Source organism: Hippopotamus amphibius, chromosome 1 (assembly GCF_030028045.1).
Source record: "Hippopotamus amphibius kiboko isolate mHipAmp2 chromosome 1, mHipAmp2.hap2, whole genome shotgun sequence".
Taxonomy (NCBI): Eukaryota; Metazoa; Chordata; class Mammalia; order Artiodactyla; family Hippopotamidae; genus Hippopotamus; species Hippopotamus amphibius.
Genome location: NC_080186.1, coordinates 127,506,128 through 127,532,859, shown reverse-complemented (window position 1 = coordinate 127,532,859; position 26,732 = coordinate 127,506,128). Strand labels below are relative to the sequence as shown.

General features: G+C 59.1%; 1 protein-coding gene across 7 annotated transcripts; it reads left to right on the top strand.

The window, feature by feature from the left end:
- Positions 1-389: 389 nt before the first annotated feature.
- Positions 390-26,658, top strand: GRK6 (G protein-coupled receptor kinase 6). 7 transcript variants are annotated; one of them, XM_057728097.1, is made up of 17 exons: positions 390-589; positions 4,279-4,374; positions 5,296-5,408; positions 5,521-5,598; positions 5,922-6,022; positions 6,358-6,450; positions 6,556-6,619; positions 6,760-6,900; positions 7,187-7,377; positions 8,151-8,188; positions 8,287-8,376; positions 9,370-9,578; positions 9,669-9,806; positions 13,347-13,484; positions 13,568-13,702; positions 13,817-13,818; positions 14,354-15,527. In XM_057728097.1, the coding sequence occupies exons 1-17, from the start codon at positions 538-540 to the stop codon at positions 14,460-14,462; spliced, it is 1,788 nt and encodes a 595-aa protein (XP_057584080.1). In that variant the 5' UTR covers positions 390-537; the 3' UTR covers positions 14,463-15,527. The 7 variants fall into 7 exon arrangements, with proteins under 7 accessions (XP_057584080.1, XP_057584055.1, XP_057584035.1 ...); XM_057728072.1 differs by lacking the exon at positions 13,817-13,818 and adding an exon at positions 3,180-3,326; XM_057728052.1 differs by lacking the exons at positions 13,817-13,818; positions 14,354-15,527 and adding an exon at positions 26,520-26,658.
- Positions 26,659-26,732: the final 74 nt, after the last annotated feature.

The window sequence follows — 26,732 nt, the reverse complement described above, 5'->3', positions numbered from 1 at the left end:
GTGCAATGCTGAGAATGACTGCCGTTTCCTTCATCCAATCAAATACCCGACTTCCAGGGCGTGACCCAGAGGCCCCACCTCCGTTGTCCCAGCGGAGGGCTCGGCCCTAATTGGCAGTTCTGTGCCCTACTGAGGCCCAGAAATTCGAAAGCAGGGGCTGAACCCCACCGTAGACCAACCGGGAAGAGGTGACGTTTTAAGTCCCGCCCCCTGTTCCTTTGAACGAATCTCTGGCTCTGGGGGCGGGGGATGCTGAAAAGGCTGTCTAATGGGAAGACGGCGCGGGGAGTGCTCGCCCGGTTATTGGTCGAATAAAGTAAACAGAGGGCGGGCCGGGGCGGGGTGTGCCGGCGCCGGGGTGGCCCCCGGGAAGGGGCGGAGAGTGCGCGGCGGGCGGCGGCGGCCGGGGAGGCCCGGGAGGCCGCGGTGCGGTCACTGCGAGCCGAGCCGAGCCGCGCCGATCGCCATCCAGCCCCGGCTCCCTCGCGCAATCCCGGCCGGCGGCGCGGCCCGGCGGGCCCGGCGGCGCCGCAGCCCATGGAGCTCGAGAACATCGTAGCGAACACGGTGCTACTCAAAGCCCGGGAAGGTGAGGCTGTCGGGTGCGGAGAGCGCGGGCGCGCGGCCTCCGAGCTCGACGGGGCGCCTCCGCCGCCAGATCCCCTAGGGCAGCTCGCTCCGCGCCCTGCACCTCGCGCAGACACGAGCCCTTCCGGCCTGTGGTCCTCTTCCTCCGCACCTGTCCCCCAGGAGCCGGAGCCCAGCAAGGGGTGGGGGTCAGGCCGCCGCCCTCGCGGTGGGGGGAGTGGGGGGTGGTGGTGAGGGGGTGAGCGAAGGAGAGAGGAAGGAAGAGGGAAGAGTGGGATCTCAACCCCTGGAGAGCCTCTCTGAGGCCTCTTCCAGGTGAGAGGTAAGAAGACGCCCCGGGAAGGGGAAGGGGCAGGGGCAGCCTCCCGCACGTGCCCGGGCCCAGACTCCGGCGCCCAGCCTGGACCGGCACAAAGTTGCTGCAAGGTAAAAGGTTTGGAAGATGAATTAACTGAGGCCTTGCGGTGGCGCAGCCTGCCCGAGGTGGGGAAACTGCTGGTCGTATATGCTACCAGCATGACTGCCACTTGCTCGGTGCCTCAGGACACTGGGGACAGAGGTGAATGGGTCACAGTTTTTGCTCTCAGGACTAGTGGGGCAGGTGGGCACAGAAATAATTGGGAGCTGAGCTTTGAAAGAAGGGAGGCGTGCGAGGCTGGTAGGACTGTTGAGTGCAAGGCCTGGCAGAGGGAGCTGGTCTGGAGAACATAGTGTTGCTGAGCTCCTCAGACCTTCCTCGGCACCTGCTCTGTGAGGGTCCTGGGGATGCATGAGGACCAGACCTGGTCCTCACTGCCTGGTGGTCAGTCTGCGCCTCACCTGCCATTGTTCACCTCAGTAACATCATCACGGAACGCCTACTCTGTGCCCTGTCCTGTCCAGGGTGCTGGGGGCCAGCAGAGAAGACACTTCTTTTTGGAACTCTAGGACAAGGGAGGTCAGGACTCTCTGCTGGGCTTTCAGGCTGAAAGAGCCATCTGCTTCAGTTTTCTGACCTATTTTACAGGTGTGAAACGGAGGCTCAGATCAGGGACTAGCCCCCAGGACACACAGTGAGACCAGTTGACTCAGGCCTAGGACACAGGGTGTCCCCAGTGCAGTCTGTAGGAAACCCAGAGGAACTCCTAGTTGGCACAGCATCTAGTGCCCCCTGCCTGCCCAGTGCATGTTGACCCAGGGGAGATGCTGCCTGGAAATGGGCATGGCAGTCTGGATCCTCAGTGCCCAGAGCTTTCTTTATCTCCTGTCCCTTATTGAGTCCTGGGGCTCGGCCTTCCTCTCAGCCTCTGGGGGCATCTGCCGATTCTGTTCTGCCTCGTCATCCAGCCAGCCAGGGAGGAGGGGTGGGGAGAGCCTGGCCAGGCCTCCCTCCATAGGGCTGTAGCCAGTTCAGGCCTCAGGCTTGCTGAGAACACTGCCTTGCCTGGCCAGAGTGGGGGCACCTTCTGACAGGCTTCCTCAGGCCATGGGGGAGGCATAGGGGGTTATGGCCACACTGGGACCAGTGCCTTCACTGGAGAATCCTTACTCCAACCTGGCTCTGTCCCTCCCACCTGGGTGGCTCTAGACAAGTCTCTTCTCTCTGAACTTCAGTATCTCTTTTTGTGGAATGGTTGAGGGTGGGACATGAAAACTAAAGGAAATCTCAGTTGTCACTGAGTTCTGAACCCTGGCCTGTAGACTGAGTGCATCAGAATCGCTTCGTGTGCTGGCGGACAGCTTGAGCCCCGGGCCTTTGCCAGCTTCCCAAGGGATCTGAGGCCCTGAGTGATTTGGGATTGCAGGTATTTGCTTGATACCTGATAGATGCCGAGCCTGCTTGGGGCAGGAAAAGAGCTTAGGTTGTGATCCTAGGGGGCTGGGTTTGAATCCTACCTCTGGGGACCTCCAGGCTTTGTAATCTTGGACAAATTGACTCCTCATCTCATGGCCTCAGTTTTCTCATAAAATTGGGCCAGGTCTGGCAGAGTTGCTGTGAGGATGAAGTGGGACAGCACTGCGGGGTGTGAGCCCTCACTTAGTCCTTCCTTTCCTAGGACTCCGGAGGCACAGGGAGGGGACCAGGCTGGGGTGGGGAGGAGCCCCACTGACGGGTGGCAGTTCCAGGACAGGATATTTGCATGTGACTCTGCTGCTGCCTTGATGTGGCTGGGAGGAGGGAGAGGAGGAAGTAACTGGTGGGGGTAGCAGGCGGATGGAGGGTTGGGTGAGGGACTTGCGGGGGTGGGGGAGGAGTTCCCCTTCTGGGGAGGCCTTGCCCTGGGTTGGGGGCGGGGGTCTGTTGCTCACTCACAGTGGAGCAATGACTGTGGGATATGCTCAGTGTAGGCCGCAGGAGGGCTGCTAGCGGGTTTCCCAATGGGTACCCTGCAACACTTCCTCTAACAGACAGCTTAGGTCAGGGAGCCCATTGGAGGACCCAGCCTTGCCCTCTCCCTAGAAGGCGACGCCTCCTGCACCACCTGCTTTCAGCCAGGCCGGATGGAAAGAAGGCTAGGTAAACCATAGGGGAAACTGAGGCCAGGCAAGGGATAGTGGTGGCCTGAGGTTGCCACTGAGTTGTTGGAGCTGGGACCCACCTCTTGCCACAGCTCTACTGGGTCCTGGACACAGACTCTCCTAGTCACCCTCACAGTACCTCTGGAGATGGCCCTGGACCAGAAGTACACATGGAGAAATTGAGGTTCCAAGAGAGCAAGTGATGAGGCCTGAAGTGTAAAGTGGAGATTCAAACCCAGGTCTGTAAGATTCCAAGACTCAGGCCCCTTCCACCATTTTCATCCTCGTGGCCCACAGGCCACATCTGGCTAGCTCTGTAACATGTTTTATTTATTTGGCTGCAGTGGGTTTTTCAAAATATAGGAACTAATATTTTGCGTAACAGTCCAGATTCCCAGCTTATTTTGAAAAGTCAGGAGAGCAGCAGCGACAGTCAGGCCATCAGCTGCAGTTGTGCTGCCACAGCCCCGTTGGAAGGGGCGAGCCAGCTCCAGTTCCCACACTCCCCACCACTCCCTCTTGTCTCCCATCTGGCCCTCATTTACCATCCCTGTCTGGCTCTGTAGGCATTTGAGCTGCTACCCTGGTCTCAGCAGCTGCAGATGAGGGGTCAGCTAGGTAAAATGAGGCAGGCATCAGGACCAGGAACGCAGGGGTAGGGATCCTGAGTGGCCCCCCTCCTGCCACCACTTTGTTTACGTCTCTGGTAGCTCTGATGCAGGGCCCCATAATAGGAGCCCGGAGCCTCCCTGGTGACCCAGGCTGCCCTGCGCCTCTGGCCTCTCTCAGGCATGTCCCCCATGTCCCAGAAGGTCTCCCTTCTGGGCCTTAACTTACACAGTTCCCACCACTATCGTGTCCTTCTCTCTTTTCACCTGGGAACTCCTACCTGGTAGGAAGCGGCTGAGGCTTGCTGAAGCTCCCTGGAAACCCCACCCTCCCCTAGTGGCCTGGCCTCATGCCCCCCTTGGCTCTTCCAGCCCGGGAGCCCCTTAGCAGGAAGACCTAGGGGCCCGTGTGTGTCCTGGAAGCCAGTGAGGGCATGTTGCAACACACGGAAGGAAGGCCCGAGGTGCCTCCCAGCGTGGACGGGGCCTCAGCTGGGCCCCGAAGGCCTCTGGACACCTCTGAGGGTGGAGGGGAGGCACGGCCGTGGCGGGACCGAGACCGAGCGCCTGTTTGGCTCCGCAGGTGGTGCCGGGAATCGCAAAGGCAAGAGCAAGAAATGGCGACAGATGCTGCAGTTCCCCCACATCAGCCAGTGCGAGGAGCTGCGGCGCAGCCTTGGTGAGGCCTGGGCAGAGACGGGGAGGGGTCGGGTGCAGAGGCGGGAGGGTCCCGCTGGTGCCAGGGGAGCCTCCCCTGAGACCTTGCCTCGGGGTGGAGGGGCAGGGCTGGGGGTTTCGGGGAGCAGAGAAATTGAGGCTGCACCACCCAGCCCAGTTTCAGTTCCTGGGCTTGGGCTGGGTGGAGGGCAGAGAGCACACAGGACAGCAGGGGGCGGTTGGGGTAGGTGCGGGGCGGAGGATGGGGGCAGGTGCGGGGCCGTCCGAGGGAAGCAGCGGGAGGGAGGGCCAGGCCTTGGGTGAGCAGGGCTCGCAGGACAGAGCAGAGGGTGCAGCGGGGGCTGGAGTCGGCCCGCACGCCGACTGCCCGCCGAGAGCCCCGGGCCTGCGCTCAGCCCCGCCCAGGTGCGCAGCCCAGCCTTGACTAGAAGGGCGCAGGCCTGCACGTGGGCTAGGAGTACACCGTGGCTGCTTCCACCGCTGGGAAGGAGGCCTAGCCTTGAGCTCACCGGAAGCCACAGCTTCCTCCCACACTTTCGCCAGGCAGGCAGCAGGTGCGGGCCAGGCCCGGGCCGGGCCGGAACCTCACAGACCACACCCAACCCCTACTGTGACATACGCCATTGGTGTGAACCAAGAGACAGCGGCCGGAAGTGAGCGCTCCTTGGCTCTGGAGCCACACTCCTGGCTGTGTGACCTTGGGCTAATCGCTTCGCCTCTCTGGGCCTCGGAGTCCCAATCTATGATGGCAGTAACAGTAGGGCCACCTCCATCCTGTGGGGAGGGTTCTAAAGGAAACGATGGCCGGCATACTGCAGGGCTGGAAGCTGTTGGTGGGGCCCCGGGCCTGGCGTTTGGACAGGATCGTCTGGCCGGCAGGCTCCGGGTCCAGGCATCCAGCAGCTCCCACCTCTGCCTGCAGAGCGTGACTACCACAGCCTGTGCGAGCGGCAGCCCATCGGGCGCCTGCTGTTCCGAGAGTTCTGCGCCACGAGGCCTGAGCTGACCCGCTGCATTGCCTTCCTGGACGGGGTGGTGAGTGCAGCCCAGCCCCGAGGGTGGGCAGAGGTCCTGGCCACATGTGCCCCATCTCCCCACACCTGTCGTTCCACCCAAGCCCCAAGCTGCTCTGCCTCCCACCCTGCAGGCGGAGTATGAAGTGACCCCTGATGAGAAGCGGAAGGCGTGTGGGCAGCGGCTAATGCAGAATTTTCTGAGCCACATGGTGAGTGAGCACTGATGCAGGGATGACGGCAGCGGGCAGAGCTCAGTGAGGGGGAGAGGAGTGACCACAGCCTGGGCAGAGAGTGCCCTGGTGCTGCGCCAGGCTTGCCAGGCAGCACTGTGGGCATGGAGACTGTGAGGGTGGGCCAGGGCTCTGGGCCCCACAGCCTGCCAGCAGCTCTGCTTCACCCTGCCTCAAGGGAGCCGCAGAAACCAACTTCAGCCACCCCAGCACAGGCCTGAGATCTCTGCCATCTCTGCCCTGGGAGTGGGCAGCTGGCCAAGGGAGCCTCCTGCCCTGATCTGTCTGTGGCCTTCCCCTAGGGTCCCGACCTCATCCCTGAGGTCCCCCGGCAACTGGTGTCTAACTGTGCCCAGCAGCTGGAGCAGGGACCCTGCAAAGACCTCTTCCAGGAGCTCACCCGGTAAGCCTCTCCCTGCCCACAGGCTGAGAATTGTGTCCTGAGGAGGTGGCTCCTGTGGACCCAGAAGCCTGTGAACAGTTCCGCAGGTGGTGAGGGGGCTCAGCACTTCACCCCGGCCTTGTGCCTGCTCTGCAACCTTGGGCAGGTTGCCTCCCCTTTCTGTAGCATCTGGGCTTCAGCGCGGGGTGCATGTCTCCCACCTCGGTGTGTTAGCGGGAGGGTTGGCCAAGGGTGCTGCCTTTCAGGCTAAGCAGACACCTTACGGGGGGCCTGGCCCATCAAGCCAAGAACCTGGGGTGTCAGGGGCTGACCAGTGGGCTGGGTCTCCTCGATAGGCTGACCCATGAGTACCTGAGCGTGGCCCCTTTTGCCGACTACCTCGACAGCATCTACTTCAACCGTTTCCTGCAGTGGAAGTGGCTGGAAAGGTAAGCTCCCTGAAGGCTGCGCCGGGGTGGGCCAGGTTGCAGGGGCTCTCGCTGGCCTCAGGCCCCTGATCAGCTAGTGTTTGCTCCCCAACCCCGTATCCACAGGCAGCCAGTGACCAAAAACACCTTCAGGCAGTACCGAGTCCTGGGCAAAGGCGGCTTTGGGGAGGTGAGTGGCCAGGCCAGAGTCCAGCAGAGTGTAGAGGTGGGGTAGGGTGGACCCTGACGAGCCCCTTGCCACCTCTGAGCCCCCGTACCCCCAGGAAGGGCACAGCTGGTCCCCATTCGCCCCATCTGCCCTGGCTACAGGTCTGCGCCTGCCAGGTGCGGGCAACAGGCAAGATGTACGCCTGCAAGAAGCTGGAGAAGAAGCGCATCAAGAAGCGGAAAGGCGAGGCCATGGCACTCAACGAGAAGCAGATCCTGGAGAAAGTGAACAGTAGGTTTGTAGTAAGTACAGACAGGAGACCCCTCCCTTCCCCCGGCCACGCCTGCTCTCCCCACTCACTGGACTAAGATCTCTTCCCTCCCTGATGGGCCCCCTCCAGGCACCACTACCTCCCTTGTCCTCAGAGACGCCTGGGAAGGATGGGTTTGGGGTATGGACACCTGGCCTGGGGAGCAGGCTGGGCCCCAGGGAGTGGCATGAAGAAGGACTTTCTGGGCGGCGGGCACCAGCCCCGCCATCAGGTGGCCCACGGCCCCTGCTTCAGGGCTCGGGTCCCCTTGGTCACAGGTGAGCTTGGCCTACGCCTATGAGACCAAGGACGCGCTGTGCCTGGTGCTGACGCTGATGAATGGAGGTGACCTCAAGTTCCACATCTACCACATGGGCCAGGCTGGCTTCCCCGAGGCTCGGGCCGTCTTCTACGCGGCCGAGATCTGCTGCGGCCTAGAGGACCTGCACCGGGAACGCATTGTGTACAGGTGCAGGGCACAGCCCTCCTGGCCAGGGGCCGAGCTGGGCTTGGGTGGAGGCTGCAGAGGGATGTTGGTGTGCTGGGGACAGTCTGTCTGGGCCCTGGCTCGGGCCTCCACACTCACCCACGCTAGGCAGACTCGAGAGGCTCAGAAGCCAGGCTCTGGGGTCTGGTTGACCCACGTGCAAATCCCAGCCTTGTCGCTCCTCTCTGTGTGATCTTGGCCAATCTCACAACACCGTTTTCTTACCTGAGAACCAAAGACCATAATTCCTGCCTTGCAGGTTACTGTAGGGAACGAATGAGATAATGTTGTAAAGTACACAGCACCGGGCAGTGGAGAGCTCTGCTTCTTCCTGTTACTGGGGATGATTTCACTTGAGCCTCACAGCAGCTCCATGAGGAGCTGGATGTGTAGCCTCCTTTGACAGATGGAAAAAGTAGAATCAACCACCAAAGTGGAGGGAGCGTGGAAGCCCCTTGACGCTAGGGGTGAACAGAGCTGCCGTGATGTCTGGGAAGTCTCGCTTCCCTCTGGGTGGGAACTGCCTCCATTTGCCTGACGAGTCCTGGGAGTCCTGGCTGCAGAAATCCTTTACCTGCTCCCTCGGGTTGGGGCTGCTGCCAGGAGAGGGCAGGGCTGTCTGTCCTCTGGCAGCGAAAGGCTCCCGCACCTTGATGCACATCCATCCCAGGGAGCGAGGAAGCTAGGAGGGGGCGGCTGCGTCTGGGTGCCTGGCAAATGGAGCAGCAACGGACCCTGCCCTTCTCTCCCCGCAGGGACCTAAAGCCAGAGAACATCCTACTAGATGACCATGGTGGGTGAGGGGCCACAAGGAGGGTGGGGGTGGGGGTGGGGGGTGGGGGTCTGGGCCACCCGCGTAACGTTTCTCCCTGCTTTTCCACCCTCATTCAGGGCACATCCGCATCTCTGACCTGGGGCTGGCTGTGCATGTACCTGAGGGCCAGACGATCAAAGGCCGTGTGGGCACCGTGGGCTACATGGGTGAGTCTCCCCTCCTGCGGCCACCAGCCTCCTGGGTCCTCTCGCGGTCTTGGGCCCAGTCCCGCCACTTCTGTTGGGAAGTCTCCTGTACCTCGGCGAATAGAAAGAGCGGACGTTCTTCTTTTAGAGATGAGCAGACCAAGGCTCAGCCTGGGCCCCACATGCTGCCAGTGCGCAGCATTCACTCACTGCGTATTCACTGAGCTCCTCCTGCTGGCTGGGCCTGCAGGGGCTGCCAGCCAAAGACAAGGGACTCACACCAGTTCCCATGGCCCTGGTCCTCCACTCCCAAGACCTGCCCGTGCTAGGAGTGGGCGTGCCCATCTGTGGTGGAGGCCAAGATGTGGCACCCAGTTCCCCTGGGGACCACATGACACAACAGACAGAGCTCCAGCTATGGGCTCCACCTCTTCCTTGTCCTGTGTCCTCGGGCCAGGCATTCTGCTTCTCCCAGCCTCGCTTTCCCTGACTGTAAAGCGATCGTCATACTTGCTCCCAGGGTTGCCTTGAAGATGAGAAGAGGCAGTAGAGGCAAAAATCCCTACCGGCCTGCCCTGCAGGCAGTAGGTATCCAGCAAATGAGTTCCTGTCTTTTTTCCTCTCTTTGATATTAAATCTAGAGTTTGTAAACTTGTAGCCACACAGGGCCTAATTTGGCCTCCATGTGTGTTGAAATCAAATTGTTTTTCAAACAATTTGGTTGCCAATGTTTGGTAACCCAGACAACTTCATGTTAAAAATATGGATTTCTGACTCCTCTTGAAAAGTCAGGAGACCTGGCCCCGTGCAGAGCCGTAGCAGCTCCCTTTGGTGGGATGTGTGCTTGCCTGCTCACCGTAGTCCCCACCAGGCTGCTGGTGGTGCCTGCCTGGCTGGTGCCGGTGGGTGTTTGAGCCGGTCCCCCACCTTGACGTGCAAGCTGGGCATTCCTGGGGCCCCCAGGGCTCGATTCCACCTCCCCCCTGGTCTTAACTCCTGTGCTGTCCCTCCCAGCCCCAGAGGTGGTGAAGAACGAACGGTACACGTTTAGCCCGGACTGGTGGGCGCTAGGCTGCCTCCTGTATGAGATGATCGCAGGCCAGTCGCCCTTCCAGCAGAGGAAAAAGAAGATCAAGCGGGAGGAGGTGGAGAGGCTGGTGAAGGAGGTGCCTGAGGAGTACTCCGAGCACTTTTCCCCGCAGGCCCGCTTGCTCTGCTCCCAGGTACTGCGGCCCACGGGAGGCCCAACCGGGCAGGCCTGGGGCCGGGGGCGCCTCTCCTGGGACCACCCTGACCACCCTGCCCTGCCGCAGCTCCTCTGCAAGGACCCTGCCGAGCGTCTGGGGTGTGGTGGGGGCGGCGCCCGCGAGGTGAAAGAGCACCCCCTCTTCAAGAAGCTGAACTTCAAGCGGCTGGGAGCCGGCATGCTAGAACCACCCTTCAAGCCTGATGTGAGTGCCGCCCACTCCTGCCGAGGGCAGGGCCAAGCCCGGGGGTGGGGGGAGGTGGGCGGGCAGGGTTGGGGGCTCTTGGAGGATTGGTCGGGACACCCTCATGGCAAATGTTAGAAAACTCAAGTGGGTTAACCGACAAAACAGAATTTACCGGGCTCATAAAAATGAAAAGCCCTGGGAGAGGCCTTGCTTTGGGCATACTGGACCTGGCGCTCCAACAGTGTTGTAGGAGTTCTGTCTTCCTCTCCCTCCTCACTGCTGGTCGTTGTGCAGGCTTCTCTCTCAGGCAGCTGTCCCCAGGGTGGGTCAGGCATCCTCTGGGCAGAAACGTCCTCAAGTCATCAGATTCTAAGTGGCAGAAGCCCGACTCAAACGTATGCCCAACATGGAGCTTATTGGTTCATTTGGCCAGAAAGTCCCAGAATAGGGCCAATGTCAGCGTTTCATACTGTGTTGCCAGGATTCCATCTCTTGGCTCTGCTTCATCCTGTTGACTGTTCTCCCACTGAGTTCAGGTTTCTCTGTATAAAGTCATGGGGAAGGTTCTGAATGGCCAAGATGAGGTCATGTACTTGCCCCCCTCTCGTGTGTAAGAGGACTAGGTCCTGTGATTGACAGTTCACCAGGAACATGGGGGAGGAAGGTAGGTGATGGGCAGGCCAGGTTGGTGGCTGTCAACCACGCACGTGATTATTTACAATTCAACACATATCTGAGTGCCTGTGTGTGCCAGATCTGAGAATTAATAGGGTCAACACAGGACCCAGTCCTGCCTTTGTGTTCTAGTGGGAAGACACAGGAAAATACACCAGTAGGTGAAAAAGGAGTGGTGGTGGGGTGGGAGTATTTTTAGACAGGATGGTCTCTGAGAAGCTGATGGTTAAGTAGAAGTCTAAATTATGTGGAGAGAGCTGTGCCAGGATTTGGGGCAGGAGCATTCTGGGAGAAGGAGCAGCCAGGCATTAAGATCCTGGTGCAGGGACCAGCCCGGAGCGGCAAAACAGCAGCGCAGTGAGGATGTGCAGGAAGAGAGGGGCTGTGGAGCAGGAATGGGGGGGGAGCACAGAGTAGGGGGTGGGAGGCCAGTTAGGGGGCTGCTGCCTCTGCAGGACAGCACCTTGTCGGTGGGTCTCACCAGCACCCCGAGGTTTTAGCCTTGCTGTGGGCGGTTGAACTGAGAGCCTGACTTCTGGCAGCCTGCCTCAGGGCTGGCCCTGCTGCTCAGGTTTACTCCTGCTTCCCTGCACATCATCTCAGTTAACCTTCAGAATCACTGCCCTGGAGTTTCACTTTTCTTAGAAGCAGCAGATGAAATATGTGCTTGATGATGATATTGTTTTTAACAGCTTTATTGAGTTCACATACCATACAACTCACTCCTTTTTTTTTTTTTTTTTTTTTACTTTATTTTTTACTGGCTGCATTGGGTTTTCACTGCTGCACACAGGCTTTCCCTAGTTGCAGCGAGTGGGGGCTACTCTTTGTTGTGTTGTGCGGGCTTCTCATTGCAGTGGCTTCTCTTGTTGCAGAGCACAGGCTCTGGGCACGCGGGCTTCAGTAGTTGTGGCACAGGGGCTTAGTAGTTGTGGCTCAAGGGCTCTAGAGCATGGGCTCTAGAGTGTAGGCTCAGTAGTTGTGGCACACGGGCTTAGTTGCTCTGCAGCATGTGGGATCTTCCCGGACCAGGGCTCGAACCCTTGTCCCCTGCGTTGGCAGGTGGATTCTTAACCACTGCGCCACCAGGGAAGTCCACAACTCACTCCTTTAAAGCACATAATTAAATGGCTTTCAGCATAGTCAGAGTTGTGCAAACATCACCACAATCAATTTTCATCACCCCTCCCCCCCCAAATACCCCATACTAATTAGCAGTCATTCCCCATTCTCGCTTCCCCCCAGCCCTTGGCAGCCACTGATCTACTTTGTCTCTCTATATTTGCCATTCTGGACATTTCATATTAATGGAATTATACAATATGTGGTCCTTTGTGACTGGCTTTTGCACTTTGCATAATGTTTTCAAGGTTCACCAGTGTTGTAGCCTCTGTTGGTCCTGCATTCCTTTTTCAGGACTGAATAATATTCCACTGTATGAATCTGCCATGTTTTGTTTGTTCACCAGTTGATGGACCTTGAGGTTGTTTCCGCTTTGGGCTGTGATGAATAATGCTGTTTCGAACATTCACATACGAGTGTCTGTGGGGACATATGTTTTCATTTCTCTGGGACATACACCTGGGAGTTGAATGCTGGCTTACTAGGTTTAACCTTTTGGGGAACTGCCAGACTGTTTTCCAAAAAGCAGCTGTATGATTTTACATGATGATGTTTTGACATCCTTAACAGTAGAATTTAGAAAACAATGTAAAGATGAAAAAAGAAGTGGCCTTCTGGAGTGAGGTGGGCTCCTGGCAGAGAGGGCTGGGGGTGCAGGGAGGTGGGAGGACTGTTGTAATCCTCTGGTTGGCTGTGAAGGAGGTGGGGATGGAGTATGCCATTGGACATCCCAGGGCAAAGGACCTGTCGGCTCCAGGCCCTGCATGGGGTGCCCCGCTGAAGGGGCCGGCTGAGATTTAGTCTGCGCTCCCCTCTCCAGTTGCACCCAGACAGCCGTGTACAGGCGGAGGGGCTGCCTGTTGCTGAAACCCTATGGCGCTGTGGGGGCTGGTCGCCACAGCGGGTCAGCTCTGCAGCCTCATCGGTCAGGGAACAGTGAGAGGTAATGACCCCCACTTAAGAGGGGAAACCTGGGCCTCAGAGAGCAGGGACTGCCATGCTTGGGAAGAGCACGGGGCACTGGTGTTTTGTTTTTGAAGTATAGTTGATTTACAAGGTTGTGTGTTAGTGTCTGGTGCACAGCGAAGCGATTCAGATGTATATGTACGTATGTATATATGTATGTATGTGTGTATACATGTTCTTTTTCAGATTCTTCTCCATTATAGTTTATTTCAAGGGATTGAATATAGTTCCCTGTGTTATACAGTGGGGCCATGATGTGTATCTATTTTATATGTAGTCGTTTGTATCTGCTAATCCCAAACTCCTTATTTATCCTCCCTCCTTCCCCTTTGGTAACCATAAGTTTGTTTTCTATGTCTTTGAGTCTGTTTCTGTTTTGTAAATAAGTTCATTTGTATCATTTTTTTAGATTCCACGTATAAGTGATGTCATATTACAATACATTTGTCTTTGTATGACACGCTTGGTATGATAATCTCTGGGTTCCTCCATGTTCCTGCACATGGCATTATTTCATTCTTTTTTACGGCTGAGTGATATTCCCTTGTGTATTATTTATATACCTGCCACATCTTCTTTCTCCATTCATCTGCGGGTGGACATTTAAGTTGCTTCCATGTCTTGGCTGTTGTAAACAGTGCTGCTGTGAGCATTGGGGGCACCTGGTTTTAGACGTCAAACCAGGAAGCTGCAAGGGTCAGGGCACGCCCAGCCCCAGCTCAGGGCTGAGCTGCCCTCCTGTGGGTTGTGCGTGGGTGTGGTGTTCCTGTCTGACTGCTGCCTCTGGCCCCCCAGCCCCAGGCCATTTACTGCAAGGATGTTCTGGACATTGAACAGTTCTCCACAGTTAAGGGTGTGGAGCTGGAGGCCACTGACCAGGACTTCTACCAGAAATTTGCCACAGGCAGTGTGCCCATCCCCTGGCAGAACGAGGTAGGGGCCTGCCCGGCGGGGGAGGGTGGGCTCCAGAGGGGTGGCCTTGAGGGCAGCTCTCACAGCTGCCTGTTCTGCGGCAGATGGTGGAGACCGAGTGCTTCCAGGAGCTGAATGTCTTCGGGATGGATGGCTCGGTCCCCCCAGACCTGGACTGGAAGGGCCAGCCACCTGCACCTCCCAAGAAGGGACTGCTGCAGAGGCTCTTCAGTCGCCAGGTAACCCCCAGCAGTGTCCCACCTGGGCCCCCAGCCCGGCTCCAGGGGACGGTGGGTGGGAGGCAGAGCCGGTGCCTGCATGCGCGGCGAGTAGGCCTCCTTCAGCCGTGTCAGCGGTGCCCAGGGTCTCTGGCCTCATTCCCGCCTGTCCCCCACCCCCGGCTGGGCTCACGGCCTCTTTTCTCTTTCCAGAGGTGAGCAGTGTGGGCTCCCCACGGGCTGGCCTTGCTGCCCGGCCTTGGGGAGCCACAGGCAGCCCTTCCATGGCAGAGGCGAGATGTGGGCGAAAGACGTCTGATGCCCGCTCCCTACCTCCCCCTCCCCACTGCTTCCGTGCCTGGCCCCTGCAAGCTGCTGGCCTTGCTTAGCCGTCTGTCTCCCTGTGCCCTGCCTCCACCAGCCCCAGGGGAGAGGGCCCCGGCAAAGCCCGGGATCCTCCTGGGCCCCCTGACTTCAGCCTGTCGCCAGCAGCCTCCGCACTGATGTCCACACGTGTCTGGCCTGAGCTGCTGCTCCGGGCCCCTTGTGGGGAGCCCCTGCTCAGAGCACAGAGCTCCTGGTCCGCCCTGGCAGGGCCGGCCCAGGTGACTGCCCTGGTGGCTAACAGCACCCGCTCTGCCTCTCTCCCCCCGTGTCTTCCCTGCCCTCCAGGACTGCTGTGGGAACTGCAGCGACAGCGAGGAAGAGCTTCCCGCCCGCCTCGAGCTCCCCACCCGCCTCTAGCCCCCAACCCGAGGCCCCCCCGGGCGGTTGGCGGTAGCAGCTACTCCGAGCGCTGTTTACAGTTTTGCACAGTGGTCTTCCCCATTGTCCACTCGAGGCGTGGCCTGGGGAACACAGCCGGAGCTGTCCCCAGTGCCCTCTGCCCCTCAGCCCCCGGTCTGGCTGAGTCTGGCAAGGCCTGGGCTGTCCCTGGGACAAAGGTGCGTCCCTTCAGCTCTTGTCTGTGGAGCTCGGGGCTTTCTGTATTTATGTCTTTGTACGAATGTATATAGTAACCAGAGTGTTTTTAAAACCCACCCCGGAGCCGGCAGAGAGGCTGCTTCCACACTCCAGGCGCCTCAGGCCCCGCTCAGATGGGTGAGGTGGGGCCGGGCCGGGCCCCCAGGCCCCCAGCACTGTGCTTGCCGGCGCCGACCTCCGAGCGAGACTCGTGCCTGCCCCTGCTGCGCTGGGCTCTGGCCGCCACCTCTGGGGCCCAATGCTGTCCCTTCTCAGCACTTGTCAGAGCTGGATCTGGGGCCTCTGTGTCCCCTAGGCCTGTGCCAAAGTGTGACCAGAGATTGGGCTGACCCTGGGACCCCTCAGTCCACTGCCCAGGCTGTCCCAGATGGGTTCGCCTCTGCCTTCCAGCTCCCAGGTCACCTCGTCCCTTGTGCTGGGCCCTTTCCCAAAGACACCTCTTGCAGAAACACCCCAGCCCAGGCCATGGGAAGGGCAGGGGTGGAGGTGTCCCTGGCCAACCCTCGAACATTCCAGGCTCCCCTCATAACAGACACATGTGCCCAACAATACTCCACCCCTCCCTGTGTGTGCCCGTGGGGTGTGCGTGCGTGCGTGTCTGTGCATGCGTGCGTGTGTGTGTGTGTGTGTGTGTGTGAGAGAGAGAGAGAGAAGCAGGCAGGCCGAGGCTGTGTGCCTGCGCCCCAGGCCCCAGCCCTGGCCCCTCCCAGACTGTGATGGCCATCCTGGTCCCAGTGTTAGGGTAGCGTGGGATTACAGGGCCCCAGTTTTTCCATATTTAAAGCCAGTTTTTATTACTCGTTTTGTCCAATGTAAGCTGCCACATGTCTCTGTGTGAATACAGTCTGAGCACAAACCTGGCCCGCTGCCCCTGCCTGCCTCTTTCTTACCCCTGGTGGTCCAGGGGTCCTCCTGCTTCCCTGGCCCTGCTAGAAGTAGGAAGGGATTGGAAGTGGAGCTGGTGCGGGCTGCCCTTCCAGCAAGGCCCAAGGGCCCCCAGGGCTGATCTTGGGGTAGCCTCCAGGCAGCCAAGATTTGGTGGCATTTGGGCCCAGCAGTTTCCTCAATGGGATGAGGTCTGAGGGAAGAAGTTTTGGGTCCCCGCGAGGGTGCGGGTCTGGCTCTGCCTGTGCTGGAGAGGCAGGCTCAGCTGGCAGTATCCCCTCTGAGGCCGAGGTAGCCTGGCTGCCGGTTGTCGGTTTGGAGCGTCCTGGGGAGTAAGGTGGGAGCTGCTGTTAGGAACACCTCCCCAGATCCAGCTCTGTCTTACCTGGGCACCTGTGATTTGCCCAGGGCCAGTACGTGTGTGTTAGAGCCATTCCTCCACTGTGCCTTTGAAGCAGGAACTGTGGCTGGGCAGAGAAAAACACTGGTGATGCTGGAAGTTAGGCTGTGGCAGAGGTGGGTGGAGACCAGCCATGCAAGCATCAGGGAGGATTCTCTGAAGGTAGCAGTTGAGCCAGGCCTTGAGGGAGACATTCACTTGGGGGACAGAGAGGAAGTGGGGGAGTATTTCACCTGTGCAGACTTGGGGGTGACAGCCCGTTGACCACAAGTCTGTCCCAGACTTCACAAATCTGTTCCCAGTCCGTAGCATCCCAGCGGCCCCAGCCCCTCAGGGATGCCCTGTAACCGCCATAAGGGTTTGTTCCTTGCCTCTGGGCTGGGTACTCAGTGCCAGAGAGGCCACATGAGCTTTGCAGTTGGACAGCTCTGGGTTCAAGTCCCAGTCTGACCACTTGTCAAGCTGCCTTTGCGTAGGCCCTTCCCTTGTCTGGGAAGGTGGGTATGACACCCATTGCCTCACAGGGCATCTATGAGAATCTACTTAAATAGCCAGTCACCCCCTTGAGCCCCTGGGTCACTGGCAGGCCTCTTGCCTGCTGGAGTTGTGTGGGTGCTGGGAGCCAGGCTGACAGCTATGTCAAAGACAAGTCAGAAGGTTCCAAGTGCCAAATTAAAAGGGGCCTCTGGTGGCAAACCAGCTCTTGTGTGTGCCACAGCTGCTATTGACTTGAGGGAAATGGGACAGGGAAAGGGCCTTGCCTAGGTCTTCCAGCTGGTGAGTGGCCATTGCAGGGTGGAGAAGAAGCCAGCTGAAAATGAAGCTGGAGGTGAGAGGTTGGGGCCTGAAATGCTCGAGGCTCTGTTGTGGGGGTTGGTGGGGGAGAGATAGGTATTAGTGTGCAGAGGCCACAGCCCAGCTCTGGGCAGGTGTGCGAGGATGAATGAGTGCCAGGTGGACGGGTGGGTCCAGACCTCCCACCACACTTCCCTTAGGCTAGGTAGGCACCTTGGGAACTTCTTGGCTAGGGTTCAACCTACCTTAAAGTTCTTACCGCAGTGGGTCCTTGGCAGAAGAAACTCCCAGAATTCACTTCTTAACAAGCCTTCCCCAAGTTCACCTCCTCATCCAGCTCTGCGGTGGGAGCTGGGGACCCAGATGGAGATGAGGCCCCTGCCAGCTTGGAGTTCTGTCTGGTAGGCAAGCAGACGTGGGAACTCTGGGACCCAGTGTGATCAGCACTGTAGCAGAGATGATTCTAGAACTGGCGGGGCTGGACTGGGGGCCAACACTAAGTCAGGGGAGGCCCCTTGCCACAAAGGTGTCAAGTTGCTACCCTCCAGGATGCAGAATCAGATGTTCCCAGGGGAGGAGCCAGAAGGATCATCTAGAGCTTCTAGTAGTTTAGGATCGTTGAACATGGGGTAGTGGCTGGAGCCGAGCTCAGTGAGACTCTGCCACCCTGGGCTTTGAAAGCTGACAGGATGTGGGGTCTCATCTGGAAGGTGGGGCAGTCCTGAAGGGTTGTGTCAGGCGGCTGTGTCAGGGCGTCTGCTTAGCATATACAAAAGCACCCCATGTTTCCTCTCGGTAAACTCCCCTCAGTCCTTTTGGTTTATGTGGGACCGGGTTTGCACCCCTTGCGTACACATATACCTAGATCATGTGACCCAGATGGGGCTGTTAGGGATCTTTGGTTGCAAGTGACAGAACTGTCTGTAGCTAACTTAGAAAGTGTTAAAAGGGTATGAGGCGCTAAGAGCCCAGAAGAACCAGAACTGAGGCAGCTCATCAGGGCATAACCCCCAGAAGCGAGATGCTACAGCCTTGTTTATGTCTCTGCACCACTGCGCTCCAAATCCAAGGAATCTGAATGACCAGGCTGGGAACCTACCCACTGTGCATCGGGGGAAGCTAATGGGGTGCAGTGAGTTCCCCAACGAAATCAGGTGCTCAGAGAAAAGGGAATGGATACTGGGTGGCTGAACACCTATCCCTTCCCCCATACCTTGATTGGTTTACCTATGGACGCGGCCAAAATGAATCCAAAAAGAGCCTGGGGGGTTACTAGAACTATTGGGGAAGAATGGGGTTCTCAGCTCCTCTGGGGGTGGGTGGCTTATGCCTAGAGCTGTGGGGTCATCCTCACCACCACTTGGGGGCAAATTTGCCTAAAAATGATGCAAACAGAAGAAAGCTGAGGGGAGAGAACAGATACATGCCTCATTCCATTGCTGGAACCAATTGTGACCACAGCTAAAATCTACCCCTGGTCTTCCCAGTTACGGGAGCCAAATGCTTTGGGGCTCAAGCCTGTTTGTTTTGAAGTTCTATCACTTGCAACCTGATATGTCCCAACCAACATGATGGTAGAGGATGTTTTTAGAAGACCACCCTAAGTTTGGTGCAGAATTTGGACTGGAAACAAAGAACCCAATTAAGAGGCTGGTGGACAGTCAGGTTCAGACTCAGCCTAGGCAGTGGGGCCCTCCTGAGAGCTCACCTCTGTACCCTAGGAATGAGCACGGGGACCAGGGCTGGGGACCCAGCACCCGGTTCTCCTTGTGCTGCTTCTGACTAGACATGCGATGGTGTGTGTTGGGGACAGTGGGAAGGGCCTGAGTTGGGAGTGGGCCATCTATTTGTGAGTTGGAGCCACACTGGGGTACCTGCCTGCTCCAACCCGAGCCCACTGCGTGTGTACGGTGCCTGTCAGTATGTGGCCAGGGCCTGGTCGCGTGTGCGCGCGCGCGCGCTCTCCGAGTTGAGGGTGTGTATGTGTGTCCGGGTTCTTGATCTCAGCTGCCTGGCTCAGCATCCTGTGTGCTCGGCCGACGACGGCGTGCACCGGGTCTGCCGGCGTGTGCCGGGTCCAGACGGCCTGTTGCCGGGAGCTGGGCGGCGTGGCATGGGCCTTCCCTGTGCAGGGTGAGCCCGGCGCCCTGCCTGCGGAGTCTCGGTGCGGCAGGTGGGTGCCGGGTCCTCCGCCTTTCGCTCCCAGGACAGTCTCCTCGGCGGCGAGTGACAAGGGGTGGGGGCCCTCTGCCGGCTGCCGCGCGCGCGCGCACGCCGGGCTCGGTACGCGCCGTGTACGCGCCCGTGCGCGCGCCCCGCGGCTCCAGCCCAGCGCTCGGAGCCGCCTTCGCTGCCACAGTCAGCTCCCTGGGGCCGCCGCCGCCTCCCCCCGGGTCGGGGGCTTTGTCGGCGGGTCCCGCGCCGCTCGCCCAGAGCCAAGAGGACGAGCTCGAGGAGGATGCCTGGGCCCGTGAGTACCGCGGCGGCGGTCCGGTCGGGCCCGGAGCGCGGGCTGAAGATGGTCCCGGGGCTGATCTCCTCCCCGCGGGCGGCTCCGCGCCCTGGCCCCGGGTCGCCGCCCCGGACCCCCGCCCCGGCCAGCCCCTCCCCCAGCCCACAACGGTGGAAGGAAGGGAGGGAGGGAGAGGGAGGGCGCCAGTGAGCCAAGGAGCGGGAGCGGGGCGCGAGCCGTCGCCGGTTCGCTTGGAAACCGTTGCCACAGCAACGGGGTTGCGCTCCCCAGCAACGCGGCTGCGGGGCGGCGACGCCCCCTCCCCCCTCCCCCACCCCACGAGGGGCCGCAGCCCGGGGGCGCAGGGAGAGGGGGTCTCTCCCTCTCGTGGTGGGGGGAACTTGCCCCTCTGGGTGCGTGCCTGCCTCCACAGCCGTCGAGGGTGGGGGTGGGGGGCGAGCGGCCCCGTGGGCACGAGCTGGCTCCCACGAGGCTGCAGTCGTCGCAACAGGGCTCCTGGGATGGCAGCAAACGTGGGGGCGGCTCAGCCCCTGTGCCTGCCACAGGAGGAGGAGGCATGGGTCCGGGGTCTGCGCCCCGCCACCCCAACCCACTCCCTTCCCTCCCCCGCAAGCAAAGTGGCCTGACCCGAGTTGGGTGCCCCAGAGGCGATGGTCCCTACCAGGGGAGAGGAAAGAAGCCCGCATCCCTCCTCCTCAGGGCCAGCGCATGTGCCAGACCGTGGCTTGGGCCCGCAGTGGGTCTCTGCTCCTCTTCTCAAGCCACCATTCTCGGGGGAGGGGCGGGGGCAGCGCAGGCAGGAGCGGAGGCAAGGACACTGCTGACCCAGGGAAGCTGAAGCCCAGGCCAGATGGGAGCACCCGGCCCATTGTCTGGATCACAAGTGTCCCTTTCTTGTCTGAGCACAAAGCGCAGACTGTGCTGGGTGGCATGCAGGTTGGCTGGCAGGCAGGCCAGCGCCACATGGAGATGCCCTGTCCTCCAGGGGAACTCCTCTGAGAGGAGAATGGCTGCTGAGTCAGAGGAAATGACCTCTGGCTCCCCTCCCAACCTTCCCTCAGTGGGCAGTGTGCTGGGGGAGAGACATGGCCCTCCTGCCAGCTCTCCCGGGCCTGACTCAGCATATGCCAGCCCCGACCGCAGGCCTTAGACCCAACATCCCAGTGACCACAACCACCCTTGTGTTTCCTTTCCCATCCGAAGAGGTGTCCTGGGTACCAGGGGTGACCATTACCTGGGCATTTGAGGCCTTGGCATAGATGTCCTTATATGGGTGGTGTCCTAAGTCAGGCCTGAGTCTCCCACAGGCAGGAGTGCCTTTGAAATTACTCACAGGCTCCTTTCATTCTGTTCCTGCTCTGTGTGAGACCTGTGTTGAGCACTCTGCATCCATGAATTCCTAGTCCTTACAACATTGTGCAAGGTAAGTTTATTATCCCCATTTTAGAGATGATGACTCCAAGGCTCAGGGAGGTAAAGTGACTTGCCCAAGGTCGCACAACTAGTAAGTGGCGGAGCTGGGTTTCCAGTGTAGGTTTCTCTGCTGGCATGCCCCTCTCTGCTGTGGTATTGCTACATACCATCTCTTGTGACCCAGACAGAAAAGAACTGTAGAGCCTTCTATAGGAGCTTTCTTAACCTTCCTCTGCATCCCTCCAGTGAGGAAACTCCCTGTGTCTTTTAGGCCTTGGTACACCTTTCCTTCTTCCACCCAAATCAGCCAGATTCTTGCTCCCCCAGGTGCTCTACAAGGCCATGCTATTGCTGGGCTGCCTCCTTCCCTCCCTCCCTCCATTTTCTTTCTGTCAGGGAAGCTGAGCAGTGAGGGCTACCTCAGTCCCCTGGGAAACCTCTGAGGCCCTCTTCTTTGGTTTGTGGGCTCTGTGGCCTGGTCGGCTTGCAGCCCTGGCAGTAGCAGAAGGCCTTTAGCAATGATGGACCCATTCACTGCTGGCCTCTATGGGTGCTCAGTCTAGCTCAGGGGTTGGAAACCCAAATGGCCCCAAGGCCCAGGTGGACTAGGGCACTAATCAGCTGTCACCATGTGAGAATGTGGACTTGCTATGACCAGGTTGTCCAATTTTCAAGGTGAGCCAGAAATCCAGACACTTATCTAAAATCTTCTGGTTTTTCAGTGTTGGCAACTAATCATATTTTTAAAAAAATGATTATGGGCCAAAAAAACATGTCCATGAACTGTGTCCAGGCCTGAGAGTCACAAGGCTGAGACCTCTAGTCCGTGGGAAAGTGATGGCGGTTTTTGCTAGACCATCACCAGGCTTGTGTAGATGTAGTGCCATGGGCCAGTTTGCACGTCTGAACCTCTTGAGGCTGCAAGGTGCTGGGATTTGGTTTGTCAGGTGCAGTTGTGTATGCTTGTCTTGAGGTACTTTCACATCTCCCATCAGTCCTGCTCCTCCCTTGGCACTGCCAAGCAGGTCTCACCATCTCTATCTTACAGGTGAAGAAACTTCAGTTCAGGCATGGGAATAGCCAGAATGGGGTTACACAGCCTGGGCAGGGCAGAAGCAGGATTTGAACCCAGGACTCCCTGCTCAGTGCTCTGTGTGTTCACCAGGCTGCCCCTCAAAAGAGGGTACCATCACCTCCGCTTTCCCCCCACCCCAACCTGAGGTGTGGCCAACTCCCTTGGAGGGACAGATCTGAGTACAGTAAACACCGACCCACTAGGGCCCCAATCTCTGTTATCCTGTTTGCAGTTGCCCAAGCCCTGGGTTCCTAGCCCTGCCGAGGCTGGATCACAGAGATGCTGCCTGCAGGTGAACGTGGCAAAGCCAGTACCGTGGCCTCGCTGGAGATGAGGTTCTGGCCAGCTCCACGCCTGCCTGACTGTGGCAGCTCAGACAGTTCCCGTCGTCTCTCTGGTTTCAGTTCATTTGTCTTAGTGTGGGAGGAGTGTAAAAATGTCACCAGTGCCTCCCTAAAATGGCCTTCCTGCCAGGACAGTGGGCTTTACCGTCGCCTGGATTTCATAAGCCCACAGGCTAAATGGGCCGGAACTGGCCCCAGCTCCTTGCCTGTGGAGTGGGGGTGGCAGCAGCTGCCCCCTGGCTGAGGTGATAAATCTAAACAGCTGGCAGGGGGCTTGGCACATGCAGGACGGGTGAGTGGTCACCTTTCCTACCCCACCCGCATTCCACACTCTTCTCCTTCTCGCCTCTGTCCCCTGGCCTGCGTTCCTGTTCCTTTACTTGACCAGCAGGTCTGGCCTCGTGTCCAGGGGCTTCCCCTTGTGAGCCAGAGCCCCTGTTGCCCTGGGATTCCCTCTTTCTACTCCAGAGCCCCTGGTACACTTCTTCACATAGACATTTCCTTTTACTCACATAGATGTACGTGCCCTCAGCTTGCTTCTAAACCTCCCTGTGAGGGCTGAGAGCTTCTTTCTCAGTGACATTTTGGTGAATGGCCAACATTTCCCAGGAATGAATTGGATGCAGCCCTCGAGCTTGAGGTGTGCCTTGTCAGAGAGCTCAAAGACCAAACAGGTAACTGGACACCTCCAGTTACTCCTTCAGCAAGTGGTTTCTGAGCTACTGTAGGCCAGATGATCAAGGCAGATGCAGCCCTCGTGCTGGACACAGGCCACTACAGAACACTGTGATTGATATCGTTGGACTTCTCATCCAGCCCTGGGAGATGAGGTAGCTGGAGGCTGGCATGTTCAGGGAGGAGACAGGTGAAGCCAAGAGGCAGAGGAGCAAGCACTGGGGCGAGAGCAGCAAGGCCGCGCTGCAGCTGGGTTCAGGAGAGGGCCGGGGGGGACAGAGTGTGGAGAGTGGCAGGCCAGGCAGCAGCACAGCGTGGAAGCTGAGAGAGTGGTGGCGAGCATGGTGATGGGGGCCCAGGTGAGCGATGACAGTGGCCTGGCCAAGCCAGCAGCGGCGGGGGGACAGAGGAGGACGCACTACACTGAGGGTTAAAAACAGGATTTGGCAGATGGTGTCAACAGGGGGCCCTTTGCTGAGAGAAAAGACCCAGCAGCAGACCTTTGGGCTCTAACGTCAGGGTGCTGGGGTGCTTCATGCAGGGGAGCAGTGTGGGAGGTGCCACAGCAGCGCACCAGGCCCTACAGTAAGAGATCTGTGTGACCCTGGGGGTCACTGAATCTCTCTGAGCCAAGTGTTCTCATCTGTCAAATGGGCAGAATGCTCACCTAGTTGATAGGGTGACTGAGAGAACTCTGTGTGGCACCCACCCTGCGGCGCACACCTCCGCACCCCCAGCTCTGAAACTGCGGCAGCAGTGCCCGTGTTGGTTGGGCACCTGCAAGCCCTTTGCATGGAGCAGCTCAGTCTTCTCCACGGTCGCTGAGGAGGAAACTGAGACAGCATGGCCCCGCCAGCTCTCGCTCCCATCCCCTGCTGCTCCTGAAGGAGTCAAGGAAGAGCGCTTTGGAAAGGTGTTGAGAAGCTTGGCTTGGTCAGGAGGAGTACTTGGAAAAGTCTGAATGAATTCCTTGACGCTGATATATTGGGCACCTACTGTGGCTTAGACGAGATGTTACTGAGCAACTCCTATGGGCCAGACCCAGGGCAGGAGGGCGGCTCAGGCAGGATTCCTGCGCTCTGGGCCTGCTGGAGCACCAGGGTGAAGCAGCAGCTCAGAAGCCATTTTGCTCTCCCTCCCAAAAACACCTGGGTATCAGAGCCAGTGTGGGTCAGAGGACCAGCTCAGCTGTGAGACCTCAGGCAGACTTCCTCTTTCAGACCCACAGTGGCCAAGTCTGTAAAATTCAGCACTAGGTGCTGCCTCTTGGCTGGAGTTTAACTAAATTAGAAGTAAAAGTACCCACTAAGGCCTGTATGTCAGGCCTTGTGCTAGGCCCCTTCCAATGCAGAACCTCATGTGATCTTCGACAACACCTTCTCACTGGGGGTCATGCCCATTTGATAGATGAGACAGGCTGAGAGGCGACAGTGGCACCCAGTGGGTCTTGGGTGTGGCCTGTCCCAGTCCCCCTCATGCCCAGTAGGCTGAGCCGGACTCCTCAGGGCACGGTTCCTGTTCTTTGTTCCTTGTTAACCCTAGGAGTGGCCGTTCCATTCCTCCTTCACCCTGTAGCCTTTCCCCACTCTTGAGCACAGTGCTGGTTGCCAGAAGCACACAGTTTTGGTGGGAAGGAGCAGGAAGGCGCCTTTTGGCTACAGGCTGGCCAGCCTGGCCAGTGTCCCCACGACTGCCAAATCTCCTGTACTGAATGCTCACGCACACTTATTTACATCTCACTCATCACATAGAGGAAAGTGTTTCAACACAGACTTCAGATTCAGACTCAGGCTAAACTAACCCTAACCCTAACCCTAACCCTTACCCTAACCCTTATTAGCTGTGTAACCCAGGGCAAGTCATTTCCTTCTCTAAGCCTGTCTCATCCATCAAATAGGCATGACCCCCAGGGAGAAGGTGGTGTTGAAGATTACATAAGATTATTCTGCATGGAAGGGCCTAGAAGGAGGCTTCACACAGTAGACAATCCTTAGCAGGTATTTTTATTTCTAATTCAGCTAAACTCCATCACCTCCAGCCCCAGAAGTGCTTTTCTGATCCAGAGCTGTTCCTGCCCTGCAGGCCAAGGAGCCCCCTAGTTAGTGCCAGCTTCCTCAGAGCATTCCTGAAAATTCCTGTGGGCTCAGGAAAAGGAGAACAACAGATTTAATTAACTCCCGGTGACTGGCAGCATCGTGTTTTTATCTCGGCTGCGTCGCCATGGCAGCCTCTTGGTGGGGTTGTCGAGGGGGCGGGTGGAGCTATTGTTCCTGCCATTGTTCTGGAACACAGGCCCAGGAGAAAGGGACTGGCACGGGCACCAATGGCACATGGCACAAAGCAGCCACGGAGTCAGACAGGAGCCATCTGGGGAGAAGTGTGGGGTGGCCCGTGTGGCCTGGCTTCCCCCAAGCTTGCTCTCACACCAGTCTAAGTCAGCTTCATGTGGGCGTAGGGCTTGGGGCTCAGGCCCACTGTGGCCCCCAGAGCTGAGTGCATGCGTGCCTTGGCTGGGCATGCTGAGGGTGGGGGGTCCATGGGCTCCTGGAGAGACCCACAGAGGAGCTCAAGCAGCGGCACTCTCCCACCCCAGGCTAGGGTTTTGTGGCCAGGCTTGGGTTCAAATTATGGAATTGTTAACTGCCATCCACACAGCTAACTGTGTAAAATCTGTAAAACAGGAGTAATTTGTTACCCCAAAGGATTGTATGTGAAAGCACCTGAGTATAAAGCAGTCAAGAGGGCTCATTCCTGTTCTGAGGGGTGTTGCCCAGTCGCCTGCCACTGTCCCTCCTAAGTCAGGGCTCCCTCCTATATACCTCTTAGGATGCAAGGCTCCCCTCTCAACCCTGACTGTGGAGAGGAGGAGGTGGAACCAGAGGTGCCCATCTGGAGTGATGTGGGGCCAGGTGGTACCGATTACTTGAGCTGGTTTTCCTACCCTCTGCCTAGAGGGAAAGGAATTGGGGGGAGGGACATGGCGGCCTGGAGCTAGAAGGGCAGGGCCAGGTGGGGCTGCGCATGGGTAGGAGGCTCGGGAAGCTGAGACGGAGCTGGGATTCAGCGAGCGGAGGCGCCTAGAGGAAAGGAGAAGGGAACGGCCCACGCTCGGCGGCGCGTTGGGCTCAGACAAAGACAGGCTGGTAGCACGCAGCAGCCGCGGGAACTACACGCCCGATCACCGCCCCCCCCACCCCACCCCCCCTCCCAAGAGCTGAGACAACCAGGAGGCCGCGGTGCGGACCGGAATGTTCCACACTTTGGACATCCAGGACTGGGGACGGGTACAAGGCCTAGGGCGCCGGGGGCCGCTAGGTGTGTATGCACAGGGCTGAAACTTGGACCGGCGGGCTGCTAGGAGGTGGATCGCCTCTTCCCCGCCGCAAAGCAGCCGCGCCATGGCTCCCCTGAATTCAGCGCCCCGGGAGTCTGCCTGTGGGCCTCTGAAGCCCTTTCGGAGCTGGGGTATCCTGCCCTCTGGGGATGCGGATGACGAATCCGGTTCGCTCTGAGGCCGAACCTGGCCTTCGCGCGCCCCCTGCCGGTCGGCCTGGCCCTCGCGCGTCCCCCTCGGCCGGGAGGCGGCGGCGGCGGCGGCCGGGTCTCGGATACGGGAAAGCCCTGCCGGGGAAGCCTCAGGCGTGACGTCATCCGGGTGACGTCACCGGGCCCCCGCGGAGCGCGGGGGTTCCGCAGAGGAGGCTTCCCCGAGACCGCGCGGGGCACGGGCGCGGGCAGGGAAGTCGCCCCGCGCCGCCGCGCGCCCTCACCGCGCCCCCGTGTCTGTCCCGCAGGTCCCGCGCGGCCCCGGGTGAGGCCTGCGAGCGCGCCTGCCGGCGCCATGGGAAGGAGCGGGCGCCGCGGCTGCTGCCCCCCGCCGGCGCACGCACGGCTTGAGCCCCGCTGCGGGCCGCTCCCGGCCGCGGGTCCCCGACGGGCGCTGGCGGCGTCCGGGAGCTGGGCGCGGGCCCGGGGCCGCGCGGAGGAGCCCGTCGTCCAGTGAAGCA